The sequence below is a fragment of the Mesoplodon densirostris genome, chromosome 12, assembly GCF_025265405.1.
Source record: "Mesoplodon densirostris isolate mMesDen1 chromosome 12, mMesDen1 primary haplotype, whole genome shotgun sequence".
NCBI lineage: Eukaryota > Metazoa > Chordata > Mammalia > Artiodactyla > Ziphiidae > Mesoplodon > Mesoplodon densirostris.
In genome coordinates, this window is record NC_082672.1 from 58140052 (window position 1) to 58159423 (window position 19372).

Here is a 19372-nt window from a genome sequence, read left to right on the forward strand (position 1 = left end):
AGGATTTTTATTACTGAAATAACACATTCTTATAACAAGTGAATAAACACAAACATGTAAAGAAAAGACTAATGAATTACTTTCTCCTCACTTCGCCTCACGCCCAGTACCCTTGCCCCTGAGTGTATTCAGTTTTCTCCTGGCACGTACAGACATATACAAGTATGTCCATGTTTTTAGGTATTTGAGCTTTTTAAAGTTGGTAATCAGTGGTTTCTGGAATTACAGCACAAATTGAGCACATGGAACAGTTTGTCTCAGAATGATGTTTAGAAACTTTCAGGTATAAACTAAATTTTGATCTGTCCTTGTACAGTTTACAGATCTTCAGCCAAAAGATCAAAAGAAAAAAAAAATGCTGTGCTTAATCTTGGAATAAAGTTGGAAGCAATACAAGTGGTTTTATTTTCCTGAAACTGGTTCTCTTTATATTTTATTCATTGTTGAACCCAAGGAACATATATAATGATTCAGACCTGGAAGGCAAAGCTTTATGCTCCATCCATTTCATCTCATCCACTTCATCTATTAAATAGTTGTACATTATCTCTATTTTTATATGTCAGGTCAGTATAATTCCCTTATAGAAGTTCTCACCACTTCTATCCACTTTCTCGTTCTCTGTGTCTTCTTTGGTGCCCCTCTTCATATTTTATGTAGCAAAATATGAAGATAGTACAAGTTGCTATGTCCTCTTACTAGGTACTATTACCATACTGTCATATAATTTTCCTCTCAGTTTGTTCTGTTTCACACCTCCAGAATGTCTTGCATAGGAACAACTGTAACTGTTGGGTTTTGCCTATATGCTTTATGCATGTAGCCAATGCATAAATGCATGTTTTGTGTGCAAAGAAAAGTTAGTTAAATTGTATATAATTTGTTATAAATTTTGTTGTTTGAAAGATTCTATATAGATCCACAGTTGATTTAAATCAAATATTCCAGACTTACAAAGTGAATTTACTAGATTATTTTGTCATTTATTCATGTAATTTGTGTAATTACAGTATTAAATTACAGTAAATATATAATTATCAGATTAAGTAATATAAAAGAAACATTGATTCTATTTTGTGGTATTTAATTTTGTCAAATACTCTGTATATTTGGTATTTTCACTAATTCTGTTGAAAATAAAACCTAATTTATATACATGTTTATTTTATACTGTTATTTTAATTATTTATATTTTTTGAATAACAGTAATAACATAGACTTGGGAAGTACTAAAACAGTGTTTGACTGCTAGTAATCATTTTTCTTTTATAACACCATAGAAAATTATCTGGACAGCTTTTCAGAATATCTTATGTTAAATTGTCAGAAGTTAATTTGACAGCTGTTTATTTCACTTTAGAAAATGATATATTGAATCTCTGTTAGCTGGTTTCCAGCTGATATTTGGACTTAGAAGCAGTTGGTAGGTATATTTAATCAGTTTAGTTACCACCACAAGCATTTGTTGATTACATTTTTGTAGCCATCTTTTGATAAAATTGAACAAACAGTATTTTTATTAAAGCTAAGTATAATATTTTGTGTCCCAAGGAAATCTGATACAGCTATTCCTGTACTTGCTCAAAGTGCAAAAAAGGGAGTTGAATATTTAAACTCAATGAACCATTGCAAACGTTTACTGTCTTTTCTGTAACTAGGGTTTTTATTTTTCTTGTTGTCATGGTAGCATATTTAAGTGAGAAGGGGTGGAAAGGAAGGAGCTATGTCTCTATAGTTAATATTGTAAAATATGATTCTGTTTTTAAGAGAGTAGTGTAATAGTCTCAGATCTTATCTTATCTGGAAATGCAGCTCTAACTATATTACGTCAAATAAAGTGGGCATTTCCAACCTGTACAGCATTCATCAAGTTAGTGGCTGCTCTCGAAATATGGTCAGAGACTTAAGTCTTGTGAAGGGTCTAAGATATTCATGGTAGCTTGCCACAGGCTAACTTCATTATATACCACACACACACACACACACACACACACACACACAGAGAAATGCACACGCGCATAGGCGAAAACAAGAGACACCTGGGTAGGGAACCGACCTTATATTTATTCACAGAGCATGGTGTTGGTTGCCCCTCTCTAGCTTTACAGGGTAACATGGTAAGAGCCAGCTACCTCTGTGCACATGGGTGGCCCCATAGGAGTGCTCCAAAATTATGAAACTTGAAGCGTATATAGTTGTTGCTGGCACATCCTCCCTTCTGGTGGGGGGAAGAGAGGGTGTAAGAAGAAAGGAGGAGGGAGAGGGAGAAAGAAGGGAGGAAGAAAGGAGACAAAGAAGTAGACCAACTGACCTGCCCAGGGACCTTTCTCTTTCACTCTGGAATATAAACAGATTCTCTCTTGAGGAGGGAAGGGGCAGCCTGTACCCTGGAATATAAGCAGTTGTCTCTTTGAGTGATAAGAAAGGAGCCTCTAGGCTTTATTACCTATAGAATGAGAAGAAATGGCTCTGGGGGAGTGGAGGCATTCTCTACCGTTAAAGCCCTTCAGTTTCCACTGCTCAGAAGGCCCTGACCATGTAGGATCACCAGGAATTTCAGGGAGGATTGTTTTCCAACAAGACCTAAAGGTGTCTTGAAAGGACATGTACTCTACTAAACTATCCCAGTAAGATAGTTTGCTACCACTGTCTGCTTTATAAAAATCTTTCTAACCTTACCTATATTGCATAGTCTCTCCGATGGTCCTTTATTATGTTCTCCATGGACTTTGGTCTCATTTTTTTTTTACTATGGTATTTTATTTGCTCTGTCTTATAGCTGTGTTTTTGAAATCATATGGAGAAAGGCAAAATGCATGGCTTAATGGATGGTCAGATAGCAGTGCACCTTTTTTTAAGTGCAGTGTAAGTACCTCAACTTGGGTTTGTAGAGAAATCTTTTTTTTTCTTGTTTTTTCCTTTCTCTTACTTTTTTTCTTATTAAAGAGGGTCAATTGAAGAGTACAATACAGATTTATGGAAAACCGAGGTGTTTTTCATTATGTAAGCACAAACATTAGAGCAGCCTTAAAAAAATGGAGACAGTTAAGAGCCAATCTAAGAGGAATTACAACTTTGTGATTTTTCCCTTTATAGCAGTACTGTTTTAATTAGTCTAGCTAGAAAATTTTATTGAGAGTATATTGCCTTAGTGGGATTCTTCTGCTCAAGTAAGTTTTTTTAAAAAAGCGTATTCTTTTTAGGGAGAATCTATTCAAGTGTGTCACTTGAGAATATTAAATGCACAGTTGGATGTTTAGAATTATAAGTAGTGATTATTGTCTAAGGAAATAAATGAAAAATACTGATAGAAATCTTAAAAATACATTTTTATGTTGTTATTTTACTGAAATTAGATTCAGTCCAGAACATCTTATAATATTGAATAATAATAGAACTTCAAGTCCAGCAGCATCTTTAGAAATGAAATTGTTAGCTCACTAATGAATTTTATTTGCATAGTAATAGACTAGCTGGTCTTGCTTAATTTGCTCTACAGAACAGATGTTATTTTGGGGCTGTCAATAACAAATGTCAATGCAATTTGGATTGTCATGGAGGTCAGTAAAGTATTTTTCTGTGTGTGATGCTACAGTGTATTAAAGTATTCTTTATTCTGTCTTATCAGTCTTTAGCGGATTGACCTAGGTTTACCAATGAATTAAGCTGACCCACAGTTGTACTATGGGGACTAACTAAGAACAGTGTAATTTGGGTCAGATTTTAGTCATATTTGAAAATATCTTCAATGAAGCATGAATTCAGAGTGGTTGGATTTTTAGAACTTCATTAAATTCCTTCATTATTAAACTAATCATTACAAGTAGGCCAGCTTAATGTTTCTTAAAAGTTTTGCTTATATGTGTCTATATGAACATTTTATAATTAGTAATGCTTATAATCTTTTAATACTTATAATGTAGGCTGAAATTTAAAATGGAAAGAGAATTCTAGACTTTTGAAGCTTGTAAATTACTGAGAATAGTTCATAATTTGGGATCTTTTTATGTAGTCTATTTGCCATGTTAAGGTAAGAGTTACAGTGGGTAGAGTGCCAAATATAGACACTGCTACACTTTTCTTGTAGCATATGAACTATATCTGACTCATCAACCTTAATTCTAGGTATTGAACACGATGGAGATAGATGGTGTTTAAGACTAAACCAAGGCAATACTGTTAATATTCAGCAAGTATTTATTGAGTAGCCAGTGTGTGCCAGAGATTGTGCTGAAGACAGAAAACAGAAAGATACACTCTGCATTAGTGTTGCTTATAATCTGATGAGAACCAAAGGTTAATCAAATAATTATGCATTAAATGTAAATGTACAGATTTCACAATAAACTTTCACCCACTCGTTTTAGCATTTATTGATGATTTTCTAACTCCTATCCCTCCTTTCATTCCATTGTATGTAAGAAAGAGCTTTCCCCCTTCCCATTTATTCATTTATTTCTCTGTCAACTCAAATTCTTATTGTATTCAAAAGGTTATAATCCATTATTACATTATTACAAGATGACCATATTAGCCCAAATTTGGCAATCGGGTACCCCTTCAAGTTGCCTTCTTTATCCTTTTGACATGCTCACATCCCAGAATTGGAATGAATCATTTCTTTTTTTTTTTTTTTTTTTTTTTTTTGCGGTATGCGGGCCTCTCACTGTTGTGGCCTCCCCCGTTGCGGAGCACAGGCTCCGGACGCGCAGGCTCAGCGGCCATGGCTCACGGGCCCAGCCGCTCCGCGGCATATGGGATCCTCCCAGACCGGGGCACGAACCCGTATCCCCTGCATCGGCAGGCGGACTCTCAACCACTTGCGCCACCAGGGAGGCCCGAATCATTTCTGATTAATCATTTCTGCAAGCAAAGCTAGTAAGAGAATGGTATTTAGAAACCAGTGAAAGTATGTTATTTCTTTTTTTTTTTTTTTTTTTTTTTTTTGCGGTACGCGGGCCTCTCACTGTTGTGGCCTCTCCCGTTGCGGAGCACAGGCTCCGGATGCACAGGCTCAGCAGCCATGGCTCACGGGCCCAGCCGCTCCGTGGCATGTGGGATCCTCCCGGACCGGGGCATGAACCCGTGTCCCCTACATCTGCAGGCGGACTCTCAACCACTGCGCCACCAGGGAAGTCCGTATTTTTATTTCTTAAATGAATATTTCCACTTATTTCTTTCCCCAAAATATTATCCAGAAGAATGAAAGAGATTTGGGGTTTTCAGAATTTTCAAGAAAATACAGTGTTGAGCTGTTCCTTTCCCCTAGTAGAGTTGCTCTCACAGCTGTTATTTTCAGACTGCTCCAGCGTGCTCCGAGGGGCCACGGGCATTGTTGGCGTGAGGTTGGGCGAGGTGTGCTGTTTGGGAGGAAGAAGTGAGATACGAGATTTGGATCTCTCAGAACCACTCAGGCAGCTTAATCTTTTTTTTTTAATATATATATATATATATATATAGAGAGAGAGAGAGAGAGAGAGAGAGAGAGAGAGAGAGAGAGAGAGAGAGAGCACCCCTGCAAAAGAGTTTAGTGAAAGAATTACACAGCCAAAATGAGTTTTTAAACCACTGTTCTGTGGCATTAACTTTTCATAATTTCCATAGGATGAATAGTTTCTGTTCTTGTGATGGTGATACCAAGTGGACTGATACTTGTGGTGATAACCAAGTGGACTGATCTTTTCCGTATGCAGTATCAATTTAGCTTTTCAGTAGAGGTGGGATTTCATCTTCTACTTTGTCATGTATACATTGGACTAAGCAAACCAGTAGTTTTTCCCTTCTGGGCCTTGAAAACCAGGTGGAATACTAATGGTACATACTGGCTGGATGCAGTAGCCTGGAAGTTTTTATGTGTAGTGTCAGTAGTCACAGGCAACTGTAACTCCTCTGTTGCTCAAATCAGGTACCAAGTAATGTATTTGCATATATGGTAAGACAGACCTGTAGCTGAAAATGCTGTACTACCCCTACAAACTAGGGTTGAGCCAGAAAGTATAGTTTTCCACAGCCCCTTCTAGCTTAAGAAAACATTTTTAATTATGTTAAAAAGTTTATAGCAAAGGGAAAATTCATTCAAAATACTTAATATTTTAAAATTATGTTTTAAAAGCTCTACTTTCTTTCTCTATTTTTTGTGGTCTTAATATTTTAGAGACGATACTGAAATACAACTATCTTATGCTTCAAGTGTATTGTACAATGTCCTGATATATGCAAATTGGTTGTAAGATAATACTTTTTACAGTGGGCTTAGCTCTGATGTTATATATTTTTGCTGTAATGGTATATACGGACACTAAGCCGTCCAACTTTGTTTTTTTTAAATTATTATACATTTTAATAACGAGTATCTTTTAGGGTTTAGAAGACGTAAAGTATTGTGGATTTCTTTTAACCAACTTTAGCAGTTAAAGCTCTATACAACTGAAATATAGAAGCTGATAAATATTAAAATGATTCCTTTAGAGAAATTGATGAAGAATATATTTCACATTCAGGGTAATGCCCTAAAATGTAATTCAGTAATGATAACCTGAATCTGTTTATCACTTAAAAAGCTTAGGTTTCTTGAGAAGAACTGCATATTCTCAGCATGAGAGCCCAGAGGTGGCTCTGAACTGCTGAGTATAGATCTAATTACACAGCTTGGAGCTGTGGAACCACTTCTCTCTCTACTTCCAGATTACTTTCATTGGTTTATTTGCATAATTTAATGCATGAAGACTAGTCAGTGAATTATACATTTTTCTGAGACAGCTAAGACAAGATAAATTAACCCTATTTGATGTAGTTTGTATATGTGATAAGCCTTTCACCAGGTCTTTTTAAACTAAAACTTATGCTTTAGTGATGCAGTTCATTGGCAGGAATATCTGATAATAAATGCTAGTTGTTATACTTGTGATTAATAAGTTTAAATTTTATTAAGAGAAGTTTAAAATTTATCATTTTAGCCCTATATTTAGTAATAGTAGTTTTATTGATGTAATCCAAATATAGTAGTGTTAAATTTTCTACCATTATAAAACATAAAAATGCTTTCTTTATTCATGTCCATCAGTAAGACGTTATTTGGGTTAACGGATCTGAATAATTTGATTCATTGTAAATGTAAGTAGCTTTGATTTAGGAACTGTCTTTGACTTCAAAGTCGAGAATTTTTTTAAGATGCTCTTAGACTAGCTCATTTTATAAATTGTTTCTTTTTAAAAATCCAAATTTTAAACTTTTCAATGGCATTAAAATGTACAGTTGACCCTTGAACAACGTGGGTGTTGGGGGCACACCAACCCTCCATACAGTCAAAAATACACCTATACCTTATCATCAGCCCTCAGTATATGCGGTCCCTTCATACACGTGGTTCCTCCAGATCAGCGATTCTGCATGGGATTCAACCAACAGTGGGTCGTGTAGTTCTGTAGGATTTACTATTGAAAAAAATCTGCAAATAAGTAGACCTGCCCATTTCAAACGCATGTTGTTCAGTGGTCAACTGTATACACATAACTTTACAACAGTATCAAAAGACTAATAGTAACTATTTTAGTTATTAATTATCAGTGGAACATTTGCTAATAAATTTAAATAAAACTATCCAGGAAAATTAATTATCTAGTTGAATAATTGGAAGTTAGCTTTATACCCCATATTCTAATAAAAGGTATCAGTGAAAGTATTAACTCAGCCTATATTCTATTATTATTTATAAACTTTTAAATTCATATCTCTGCTCAAAAATGTGCTAAAAATAAGTGTTTTTTGTGAAAGTTGACCATTTTTAACATTGGAATTTCAGCAGTCATTTATGAGTGCCCACTGATTTGGTGATAGCAGGGAGAGTGGTATGGGGGATGACAGGGAGACCTCAAAATTAGTAAGGTGTAAACGTGCCCTCAGGCAACACCCAAAGAGGGAATATAACTTAGTGGAAAGAAAATAGGCTTTGGACTATCAAATCTGAGGATAATTCCCAGTTCTGCTCTTGAATGTGTGAAAAGTTATTAAAACTCTGAGCTTCAGTTTTCTCATCTGTAAAATTCTAATAGAATTACCTACCTAATTGTGTTGTTAATAGTAAATTAAATAACTATGCCTGGCACCTAGTACTGGGCCTAGCACATAGTAAGCACTTAGTAAATCATATCTTTGATTATTAGTCCTAGTAATTGTGTACAACAGCAGAGAGACCTATATACATCTCAAGATTACACAAGGCACAAGTATGAACAAAGTGCTGTGGGAGTGATAGCTTTCCCTGGAGAGATTGGAGGAGAGTCATTAGAACTGGGCCTTAAAGGTTTGTAGAATTTCCCCAGATGAAGTTGGCAGGAGAACTAAGTAAAATAAAACATGGCTAAAGGCCTAGAAATATACAAATGCATGGAGGCTTTGAACAGCAGGAAGGATTTAGAAAGATGACACCCTAAGGCCAATAATGAAGAAACCTGGAATGTCATCACCTTTAAATCAAGAATTTGCTAATTTTGAGAGAGGACCCCAATTAATTTCTAGACTATGCTTTTATTTCTTCTTCTTCTTCTTCTTTTTTTTTAACCTGCATCTTCTTCCTGTAGTTGTTCATGTAATGAATGGCAGCTTCTGTGTTCACCATTTCCCAGACTCCAATCATGCATCATAGTAACTAGATATAAGCTCCATAAGCACAGGGACACATGCCGGCCTTGCCCACCATTATATCCCCAATACCTGTCATGTAATTGTTGGATGATCACAGACTCACAGAGGAGCTAAATCAAGCACAAAAATAGTTCAAAATAAAATATAGTCAGTGACAAATGCTTAAGAGAGGAGCCTGTGAATTCTTTGGATGCTCAAAAAATAAAGTATCACTTGTACCTAGAATCGTCAGGGAAATTTTTATGATTTTAATTTAACCATAATAGTAGCATCATCTCCCCCCATGTAGGTATAAGGGTTTCTTCTTTTCTTTCTCTTTTTGCTTTTTTTAAGTGACTTTTATAAATTTGTACCAATGTTTCAGGTAGTTTATTGGCTACAAAGCTATATTTTAAAATGTTTAAATCAGAGTTCTTTTTATAAGATCTGTCTCAAACAATCACACTATTTCTCAGGGAGACCTCCCTAAGTGCTTTCTCGCTCATCTTCACTCTTCATAAAAAACAGGGCCACCTTTTTTCTTTTAATAACCCCAGCCTTTTAAAATTGTCCTGTCCATTGTTCTATCAATTTACATTCCAAAATCATCTTTAGGTTTTTCCTATGTTTTATCCACCTTTTTCTTTTACACTTCCTTGAGTCATAATTTTTTTATCAACATGTAATGTATATTCCTTTACAAAAATTCATGTTTTTTCATGATGATGGCATTCTCTTGAACTGCTCAGTTTAAAATCTTTGTCTAACATAAAAATAATTTTTCAAGTATTGCTTTTAGTGGTATCATTTTTTTCTGAGTCTTGAGTGAATTTTCTCGTAAGTATACATTTTGTAATGAGGTTGTATTTTGCCTTTCCAGGTATTACTGCTCCTCTGTCTACTTGTCCATTTCTGCCTAGAGCCAGTATTCACCAAATCCATATGGATTTGCTATCTTCTCTGTGCCTTTGACCTCTGTATACTTTTCCAGGAAGTACTATTTATTTTCTTCTGCTAGACCATGTCTCTTTTTTCTTCTTAAAGCATTTCCAGGTGAACTAAAACAAGATAAATGTGTCTCTTCGATCAAAAGTACCACTACCACCCTTCTAAGTTCATTGTTAAATATGTGTTCTTTAAAGTTTTACTTTGACACCGTAAATCCCTTAGCAATAAAATAATCACATCAAATATGGTAGTACAATAGTATATTATAAATATACTATTATAACCTCATCACTGATCATTTCTCCTGTTCAATATAATTTATATATTCATAAAACTATTAAGGCTTGTTTCAGTGGGTAAGATAAGCAATATAAGATATACAGAGAACACATTAACTTTTTATACTCCTCATCCCATTTTCATTTGTGAGGTAATTACTTTGGTGGGTTTCCATCCATATCTCCCTATTTTTAAACACACACACACACCCTTTATAATATACTCAGAATAATACTATGGAAATTGTTCTTCAACTTGATATTTTTTTATGTGGCACTATATTATGGATATCTTTGTAGATATCTTTGCAGATAGATATGTGTGTTTGTGCGTGTACAAGAGCAAAATCCAACTCTGCTTGTGCCCACCACTGGATTTCCAGAGCCACACAGTGCTACTGAAGTTTAGCACCTTTTCATATGTTTATGACTATTTTCACTTTCTTGCCTATGAATTTCCCAGAAGTCATAGAGAAAAATCCTGGCAGATTTAAAGAAAAATTAACTATTTCCGTACTGAATAAGATATCATAAATAAATTCAAAAGATAAAGCATAGACTAGAACAAAATATTTGCAATATAGAAAAAGACAAAACTATCTTCTGTATTGTAAGAACACCTACAAATTAATAAGAAAAAAATGCCCAATAATAAAACAGACAATATTCAGAATAGGGACATAGTTCAATGATCATATATACTTTGACCCAACAATTTCACTTCTATGAAAATATCCACAAAATTGTGAAATGACTTGTGTACAGAGTTATTTATTACAGCATTGCTTTAAGTAAGAAAGGATTGGGAACAACATAATGTCCATTAAACAAGGACTGGTTAAGTAAATTGTGGTATTTCTAAGTAAAGGAATACTACGCAAATGAAAAAATAAATGAGGAAACTGGGTACTGGTGTGAAAAGATCTTCAGATGACCTAAATGTCTTTAGCTGGTCAGTATTGGCAGACCTAAAATGAGAACTGATTCACAGCAATCAGAATGAAGCCTCTTAAAATTGAATTTACTTAATATCACAGATAGGGTAATATAATCACAGCAATAGAAACTGTTTTGTTGCCTACATGCCCTTGTGGTATATAAATCTGAAATATACCGGCAGCGGCACTCCTCATTCAGACTATAGAACATGGAAAATGATTTGGCTCTTTTCTTCAGTCTCCCAAAGATAGTACTTAAAGAACCATTTTAAATGCACAGAGGACAGGTTTGGGGGGTTTTGTTTTTGTTTTTGTTTTTTACATACAATGGATGCCATTTCACTGGGTGCTCAAATTTTAACATTCATCTTATTAATGGCTTATTAAACCAGATTGCTGGGTCCCAGCCTCAGAGTTTTTGGCTCAGATATGGGGTGACGCTATTAATTTGTAGTTGTAACAGGTTTCCAGAGGATGCTAGTCTGGGGACACATTTTAGAATCACTATTTGTTTAGGTCATCGGGGCTTAATTCTCTTGAGGATCCTGGGTTAAGAAAGTTGGGAAGAATTGAGAACAGAACAAATAAATGGCTGTGCTGGTTAGAGTGAAAACATAAACACCATGACATAAACTTCCTCATCCTCAAGCCTCATTCTTTAACTTGCAATAGACAATACCATAAATTATAAAACATTATTTCTCAGCAGCATTTCCTGTGGGACATCTATCTGCCATGTATTTTTTCCAGGTATTTCGATTCTTATTCTTCCTTCTTAGTGGAAATTTCTAGAGAAGGGAATTTGACTCAAGATTTCACAATCTTTGGCCTCCTCCCTCCAGTTCTAAAATAATATCAGGCTTAAATATTTCTACTAATTGTTTTATTCCTAGTTCATCTGGCACAACACCCTTACAAAGGTTGTTAAAGGATAAGTGTTCTTTTAAATTGTTTTTTGTGGTGTTAGATATGCACACACACTTGCATAAGTGAGGAATAAATGTTTATATAGGTGTCAATTTATAATATTCATTCACTGATCTAACCACTTAGTCTTTTAGGTCAAGTTAATTTTCTTAATGCTTATTACCCTTATCATGGTGTTAATACTTACCAGCTCTGAGGAAGTCTCCAAGTTCCTGTACAAAGAGTTTTAGCATCTCCTTTGAACCTGTTAGAAATGCAAATTCTTGTCTTGCCTCAGACCTACTTAATTAGAAAGGGGGTAGAGGGAAGGAGCAGCAGTTTGTGTTTTTAACAAGCCTGCCAGGTGATTTTGATGCATTCTAAAATTTGAGAGCTGTTGTTTTACTAAATGCAGTGTTTCACTTACACGATATCCTTTAATCCTTACCATAATCCTATGACTCTAGTACTAGAGGAAATAAAGATCAAAGAGGTTAAATAATTTGTTCTAAATCACACTGCTATTTAACAATATTTCAACGTAGAATTTTTGGTCTTTCTAAAATAATATGTCCTTCTCTCATTTGAATACACTGAAACAATATCAGTTACTTTGGCATTTTGGTTTTTTGAATGATCATTATCTGAACTTTTACTTTTCATTAATTTTAATCAGCATCTCATTTGAAGAACACTTTCTTTGATAAGTCAAATAACAGGACCAGAACTCAGATTCACATACTTTCTTTCCCAGTCCAGGACTGATTCCATCATACATTTTTTAACTAAATGACTTTTTAAACAAAAAATAAGTATATAAAATATTTTTAATTGCATTAACCTAACAAACCTCGAATAAAAATATAAACAGTTTTACAAAACAGTCAAAATTTACCAACATTATTGAGTTGAATCTACTGTTCTAATCTTATTTTAGAAACACGCCCATTTAACTGCTGTTTGGTTACCAACAGCGTTTCTAAGATTAATTAGTAGTTATTTCTGCCATATGAAACAGGGCTGTCCTCTCTGTTAGTTATAATTTTTATATGAGTCTATTTAAATTAATTAACCAAATTAACAAACCATAAAATCAAGTATGTTTATAGAGACCCAAAACCTTGTAATGGCCTCTGTTGGAGCCTCTAGACAGAAAATTCTTAATAAGAAAAAGAGTTTATTTTACTGAACAAGACATGATGGATTCTTTAATAAAAAGAAATTGCTACTTTAGTTGTAGCTAGTATTTCTCTTGGCTGCAGTAGAAAATAATTTGCAAAGTGATAAGTTGACAAGTCAGACTTAAATAATTAAGATTTAGGGTCATATTTTATTTTCCCTTATGTTCTCCATATCTGTTATTTTAATGGGATTTACATAATGTGCCATTTGAATTATGGAGAATAGAAATCTGGTTGTATTATAAAACCCTAGCCTATCTGGAGAATGATCTTGGGGCTATAGTGGTTATATAAAATATCTTAATAATCCCTGATGTTTCATATGTATAGGTAAATAAAGATGGGTTATTAGGGAATCTTTGTAATGGTGGTATTATATATGTTTTATTTATGTTTCCTTTGAACTTCTTTTAACTTAGAAGAAGAAAACTAAGTTGGTGGTAACCGTTAACTAATTTCACACAGTAGTACAGTGGAGATTTCGATAGTCGTTAATAATTCAATGTTTAGACCCCACTGCTAGATATTTTTACTCAGTTGGTTTTAGGGGAGGACTCAGAAATCTGTTTCAACAGGCCCCAGCAATAATTCTGATGAAGTGGTCCCTGGGCCTCAGTGTAAGAAACTTTGAACAAAAACGTACTTCTTCAAGCTAACACACTAAAATTACCAAGGGTAAATACTCTAGACTAGTGTATGTAGCCTCCTCCATGCAGACTGCATCCTGCTTCTACAGCCAGCTAGGGCTGATTCCTAGTGATTCTCTCTTGCCGTAACCGTAGAGTTCCAATTTGATGCCTTGGAACATATTCATCATGGTATCCCTGGTGCTTTGGCCACTGTTTGGCATGCAGGAGGTATGTGTAAATGTCGTGACATGGATGAGTGAAGGAGACCAGCTGTCTCCATGTTTAACATTCCTGTGTTATCCGCACTCCATCCGTCTTTTGGATTAGCTCCCTAAATTATGTCTAGTTTTATCTCCCTCCTTAAATTGTATAGAAGAAGGGACCATGTCTTATCCATTTCATATCTCTCCTTCTAACAGTATTTTACACACACACATGTCCAGTAAATACATTTTAAGTAAAAATTATTTTGTGCTTATTTAATCCATCATACAAGATTCCCATCTCCATGAGGGCAGGAACCTTGTCTCTCTTTTTCATAGGAGTTTTCTCAGGGCTTGGTAGTGACTGCATGCTCAGAAACGTTTGAATGAATAAATAAATTAATAAAATAATAAGTAATTCATTTTAATTAAGATTTTTCTTAAAATTTAATGTTGGGGGTAAATGAGGTTTTGTGTATGATCAAATTTATTTTTATATAAAAGAAAATAATCTGCCTTCCCCTTTAAAAAGAAACTCGTAGTTGAAATGTTCCTACCTTGTAGAAAGACAGGATGGTAGAATTTGACAGATTCTGAATTGGTGGAGCTTCAGCAAGGCATTATGGTTAATAGAATCTTCCATCTAACTTAGTATTAAATAGCTGATGTCAGGAATTATGAAAATATCACAGTGAACTTAAATGGCAGTCTCTTGACATCCTGTGAGGTAAAGATGATCCCCCAGAAAGCTAGAGAGCCTGTGAAAAGCAGATTTGGTTTTTGGCAGGGGTTGAAAATAAGGAAAACAATAAATTTTCTAAGTATCCACGAAACTTTCTGAAATAAATTTTAGTAGCGTACTCTTTAGAAGTACTCTTTTGATCATATTTCTTTTCAAATCACATTGGTATCAGAAAATAAGTTAGAGTTCTGATAAAATGTGAAGTCTCAAGCTTTATGTCTTTGAAGGCTGTGATTAACTTATGTTCAATTTCTCCAGATGACTTGCAGTGCTTGTTTTACTTTCTCTAAACACTTGGGGAGATTTTCATTGAGGCACTTCTGGTCTTCTCCAGATTATTTTCTCTCCTTTGCTTTGAATACACCCTAAAAGAATATTAGTTAAGTATTCCAGTTTCTTGAATGATGGTTATCTGAGGTTTTACTCTACTATGAATTTTATCAGATCCTATATGTGGAACATTCCCTTTGACAAGTTTACTATGGGCTAATTATAAGATTACTATGGGTTAATTATACAGCATGTGCTCTAGATCTTTGTCATTCTGTCTCCTTTCTGGTCAAAGCCCAGGCCTCCTTCCCTTTTTCACTTTTGTTTGTCCTCAAAATGATCTTCTCTTACTCAGGTCAACTCTCATGAACCTATTAATTCCCTGACTAAAAACAATGTTGCGTGTCCTTCTAAGTGTGTAGCCTGCAAATAACACCAAAGTTCCAGCTTCTGGGAAAACAGTTGACAGAAGAACATGGAGAGACACTGGGAAGACAGGCAAGAATTAGGAATTAGTCATGGCTCTTTGGGAAGGCTGGGGCTGAGCTATGGAGGGAGGGGACAGGGAGGTGGAAGCCAAAGAAGAAACATCACAGAGGAGAGAAGGCAGGCCCTGACAGGCAGCAAATGCAGACTGCTAGTTACTTCCTGATTTTATTCTCTTCATTTCCCTTCACATTCTTCCTGACTACTGTCCCTGGAAGGACTTTTTTCCCACTTCTTCTTGACAAAGCATCCCTCACCTTCCCCCTAATTCAGATTTCCACAGTCGCTTTGTGAATAATTCCACAGGAAGGTCTGCCAGAACAGAAAATTCCAAGTACCTCTCTAGAAGCTTTTTCATCTCCAGTAGTCCCCTAAACTCTATTCTAAATGGTTGTTCTTAGACATGATTTTGTCCAAGGAAGAGTGGTCTTTATTGTTTCCAGTTTCTTTAAACATCTTTACACTGGCAATTTCATTGACTGTGGAGAAATAAGGCTCTAGTATATTTTTATACTCTGTCCTCATAAGATATGATTGTGTTAATGAATCATGTCTTCAGAAGAGAAATGCACAAATTAAGTTCCACATTTTATATAATCCATTAATTTCATTCTGATTTCTGCCAATTATAGACTAATAATAAATAAAGCTATGTTATTGAATTTTACTTAACTTGCCTTTATCCTATATATACTTTGTTCTAAAATAAGCAAATGTTGAAGTATTCATAAACTGGGGGTTTATTTTGAAAAATTAATGGTCATTTATATAGGGTGATTTCCAGACTAGTATTAAGCCATCTTTTAATGAATTTGAGTATTAAATAAACTGCTTTCCTTTATTTTAGGTGATGGTGTTTGTACATGCTCGAAATGCCACTATAAGAACGGCTATGTCTCTAATAGAAAGAGCCAAGAATAATGGCCAGATTTCCTACTTTTTACCTCCTCAAGGACCTGAATATGGACATGCAGAAAAACAGGTAGGGAACAACTGACAGCACAATACAAGAACTAAAACACATAATGTGCCAGATATACCAGATATTTTATATATGAAAGATCCATGGTTTCTAGTTTCCAATAAGTTAATTTTACAGATTTATCATGTTATAATTTTGACTTTTTTCTTGACTTTCAAAGGATCCGAATGCATGTTGTGTCCAATTATCACTTTTTTCTATATGATTATAATTGTAGTGTTTAGTCCCATAGTTAAAGCATAAAATAGTTATATTTTATAAAATACATTAACATCTAATGGATTATGGTTCTTTTAAAGATATAATAGATAATTTTTTTTAATTTCTATTTTTAATTACATGACAGATGTAACTTACATAAACAGAAGCTCTTTTTGAGAGTGAAAGTTTGAGACCAAAAAGGTTCAGAACAGCTGCCTTGCCACTCACTGTATGCTCAAAGGACCTAAAAAGTCTGGGTCCTCATTAGAAACGCAGAGCCTCAGGCCTCACCTGAGACTTACCACATCATAATCTGCATTTCTACTTGATCCCCAAATGATTTATGCACGTTACAGCTTGAGAGGCACATCTCTAGGTAATTTGAATATCAATAGTATTCTAATATTTATAAAAGGTTTTATTTAATTGTATCAAGTAATGATTTAGATCAAGAGTGGGCAAACTACAGCCCGAGGGCCAAAGGTGGCAACCTGTTTTTGTAATTAGTTTTATTAGAAAACAGTCAGAGCCCTTCCTTTGTCTTCTGTGGCTGCTTCTTTACACACAAGGGAAGAATTCAGTACTTGCTGCCGGGATTATATGGCTCACAAAGCCTAAAGTACGCTCTCCCTTTGCAGAAAATTTTGCCCTGATTTAAAGCTATAAAAATAAATTTTTAAATAAAAAAACTATAGACATAAAATGATAGTATCTTCAAAATATTTTCTATGCATAACTTAAGGTTCAACTGATATTTGCTGAACAGCTGCCAGGCATTGTGCTGTGCACCGTCACATTTACCATTTTAGTAAAATGTATTTAGTTATTAGGATTGTGCTCTAAATTTCACCATTTTATATTGAGATTTTAAATTCTGACTATGATCATCTGATGCAGGTTGTTTTGAATGTCAGATTCTCTTTCAGTGTAACTACAAAATTTATTCATTTTTTTCTTTTTTTTGCTTTATAAAGTTTTCTATTACATACCACCTATTATGCAGCTTTGTATTCTTCCAGTTATTTATTATGAATTTATGAGAGTCTTTGAAAAGTCAGGTCGGCATTCATAATGGTGAATTATGAAAGGTCTTGTTTCATTTCTTTGGAAATACAAAGCAGCTGTATTGTGTTTAAAAGCCAAGCCTTGAGAGCCACCTTGTGGATTTCTGGTTATTTTATACCTCTCAGTTCTGAGAGTTATTGCTATACTAAATCATGCAGGTTTATTGTTTCATTGTTATAATAATAATATTCAATATTTATCAGAGTTTACTTGGGCCAGGCATTGTTTTCATTGCTTTCTATAACTCATTCAGTGTTCACAACAACCTATGATGTAGGTTTGTACTATTATTATCTCTTGATATAGCATTTGTGTATAAGTAATTCAAATATAGCATGAAATACTCTAAAGCATATGGAAATAATTTATGTGGAGGCATTTTCAAATGATATTTATTTAAGATCATGTCACCAAACGTATAATGACAGATCACTATGCTGAAAAAAACATGGAGACTTGAAAGTCCCTAGTCACTTTATTATACTTTTCTTTTTTGATATTTTCATTATACTTGATTTTTATCCTGACCCACCTGTTATTATTGTTGTTTTTTTTTAACAAGAATGGATTCCACAGACATTATTAATAAGTACATGTTTTCAAGGAATGCTGTCCTATTCACCATCATACTCTTTAGTATAGCATTTGGCTGATAGTAAGTACCCCAAAATTACTTTTTTTTTTTGCCTTTGTTTTTTGGAGGGAGACATTATTTTTTTTTTTTTTTTTTTTTTTTTTTTTTTGCTGTACGCGGGCCTCTCACTGCTGTGGCCTCTCCCGTTGCGGAGCACAGGCTCCGGACACACAGGCTCCGCGGCCATGGCTCGCGGGCCCAGCCGCTCCGCGGCATGTGGGATCTTCCGGGATCGGGGCACGAACCCTAGTCCCCTGCATCGGCAGGCGGACTCTCAACCACTGCGCCACCAGGGAAGCCCGGAGGGAGACATTATTAAGAGATGTTCTTACTTTAGTTTTCTCATTTGCTCTCTACCACTATTCTGTCCTTTAAAGATTCTTATCCCCATTTTACAGATAAGGAAACTGAGAAAAGAGAATAATTTTCCCAGAGACTCCCATGTAATAAGTGGAGCTATGATTTGAACCAGACTGACTCCAAAGTCTACTCTTTTCACTACAGTGCATCCTGTTTGTTCAAAAGCAAACAGAACATATCCAACCTGTGACTTTTAAAGCCTTTAGAGCTTTGAGTCTTTTTTTTTTCCTTTAATAAAATGGAAGAACATTTCTTCAGCTCAGCTATACCCCTCATTTCTCCGAAAGAGAGATTCAAAACAGTTGGCCCCTGCACAGTGAAAATTATTTATAACAAAAATAAGGTAATCTTTCTGGATGTTTTCTCGAAGCTCCAGAATTTTAGATTATTCTTCTAAATCTAAAGTTGAATGTTTGTTCCTATTTCTTGAAGTGCCTTTTAAACTTGAATGGTATCAACTTACTAGCAATTCTAAGGATGCTATTACGATGATGGCAGGTGATATTTCTTCTGATGTTTTTGAAAAATAGGAAATTAAGTACTCAGAACATTAAAATAAAATTAGAAGGTAAGTTTGCTATGGTAGTACATAGAAATTTAGCCTCCTGACTCCTGTTAATGGAAATAAAACTAAATCCCTTCCCTGCCACAGTGATCCTTTATCCCTAAGTGTTTAAAGTAACCATCTCAATTCCTGACTCAGCAAGTATGGTTTTTAAAAGCATTTCTTCACAGTTTTATTCAACACACTGTAACTTTATTTGTATAAATAATAAATAAAACTCCATTAAGGATTCTTTTTCTCTGTGTGTGGGGGGCGGGGGTGGGGGAGGGCAGTGTGCGTACATAATGAGGCTGTGTCTGTGCCTTAGCCACAGCTGAAGATCAGTCATTTCTTTCCAGTAAGTAACGGTTATACTTCACGAC

The 19372-nt window shown here is 34.8% G+C and overlaps 1 protein-coding gene across 1 annotated transcript in view; it reads left to right on the forward strand.

Annotated features, from left to right (window-relative positions):
• Positions 1 to 19372, forward strand: part of ASCC3 (activating signal cointegrator 1 complex subunit 3) — a 336448-nt gene that overhangs the window by 157079 nt on the left and 159997 nt on the right. The window contains exon 14 of the mRNA XM_060114407.1: positions 16051 to 16185. Coding sequence (XP_059970390.1) covers positions 16051 to 16185 — 135 coding nt within the window. The remainder of the gene's footprint in view (positions 1 to 16050; positions 16186 to 19372) is intronic.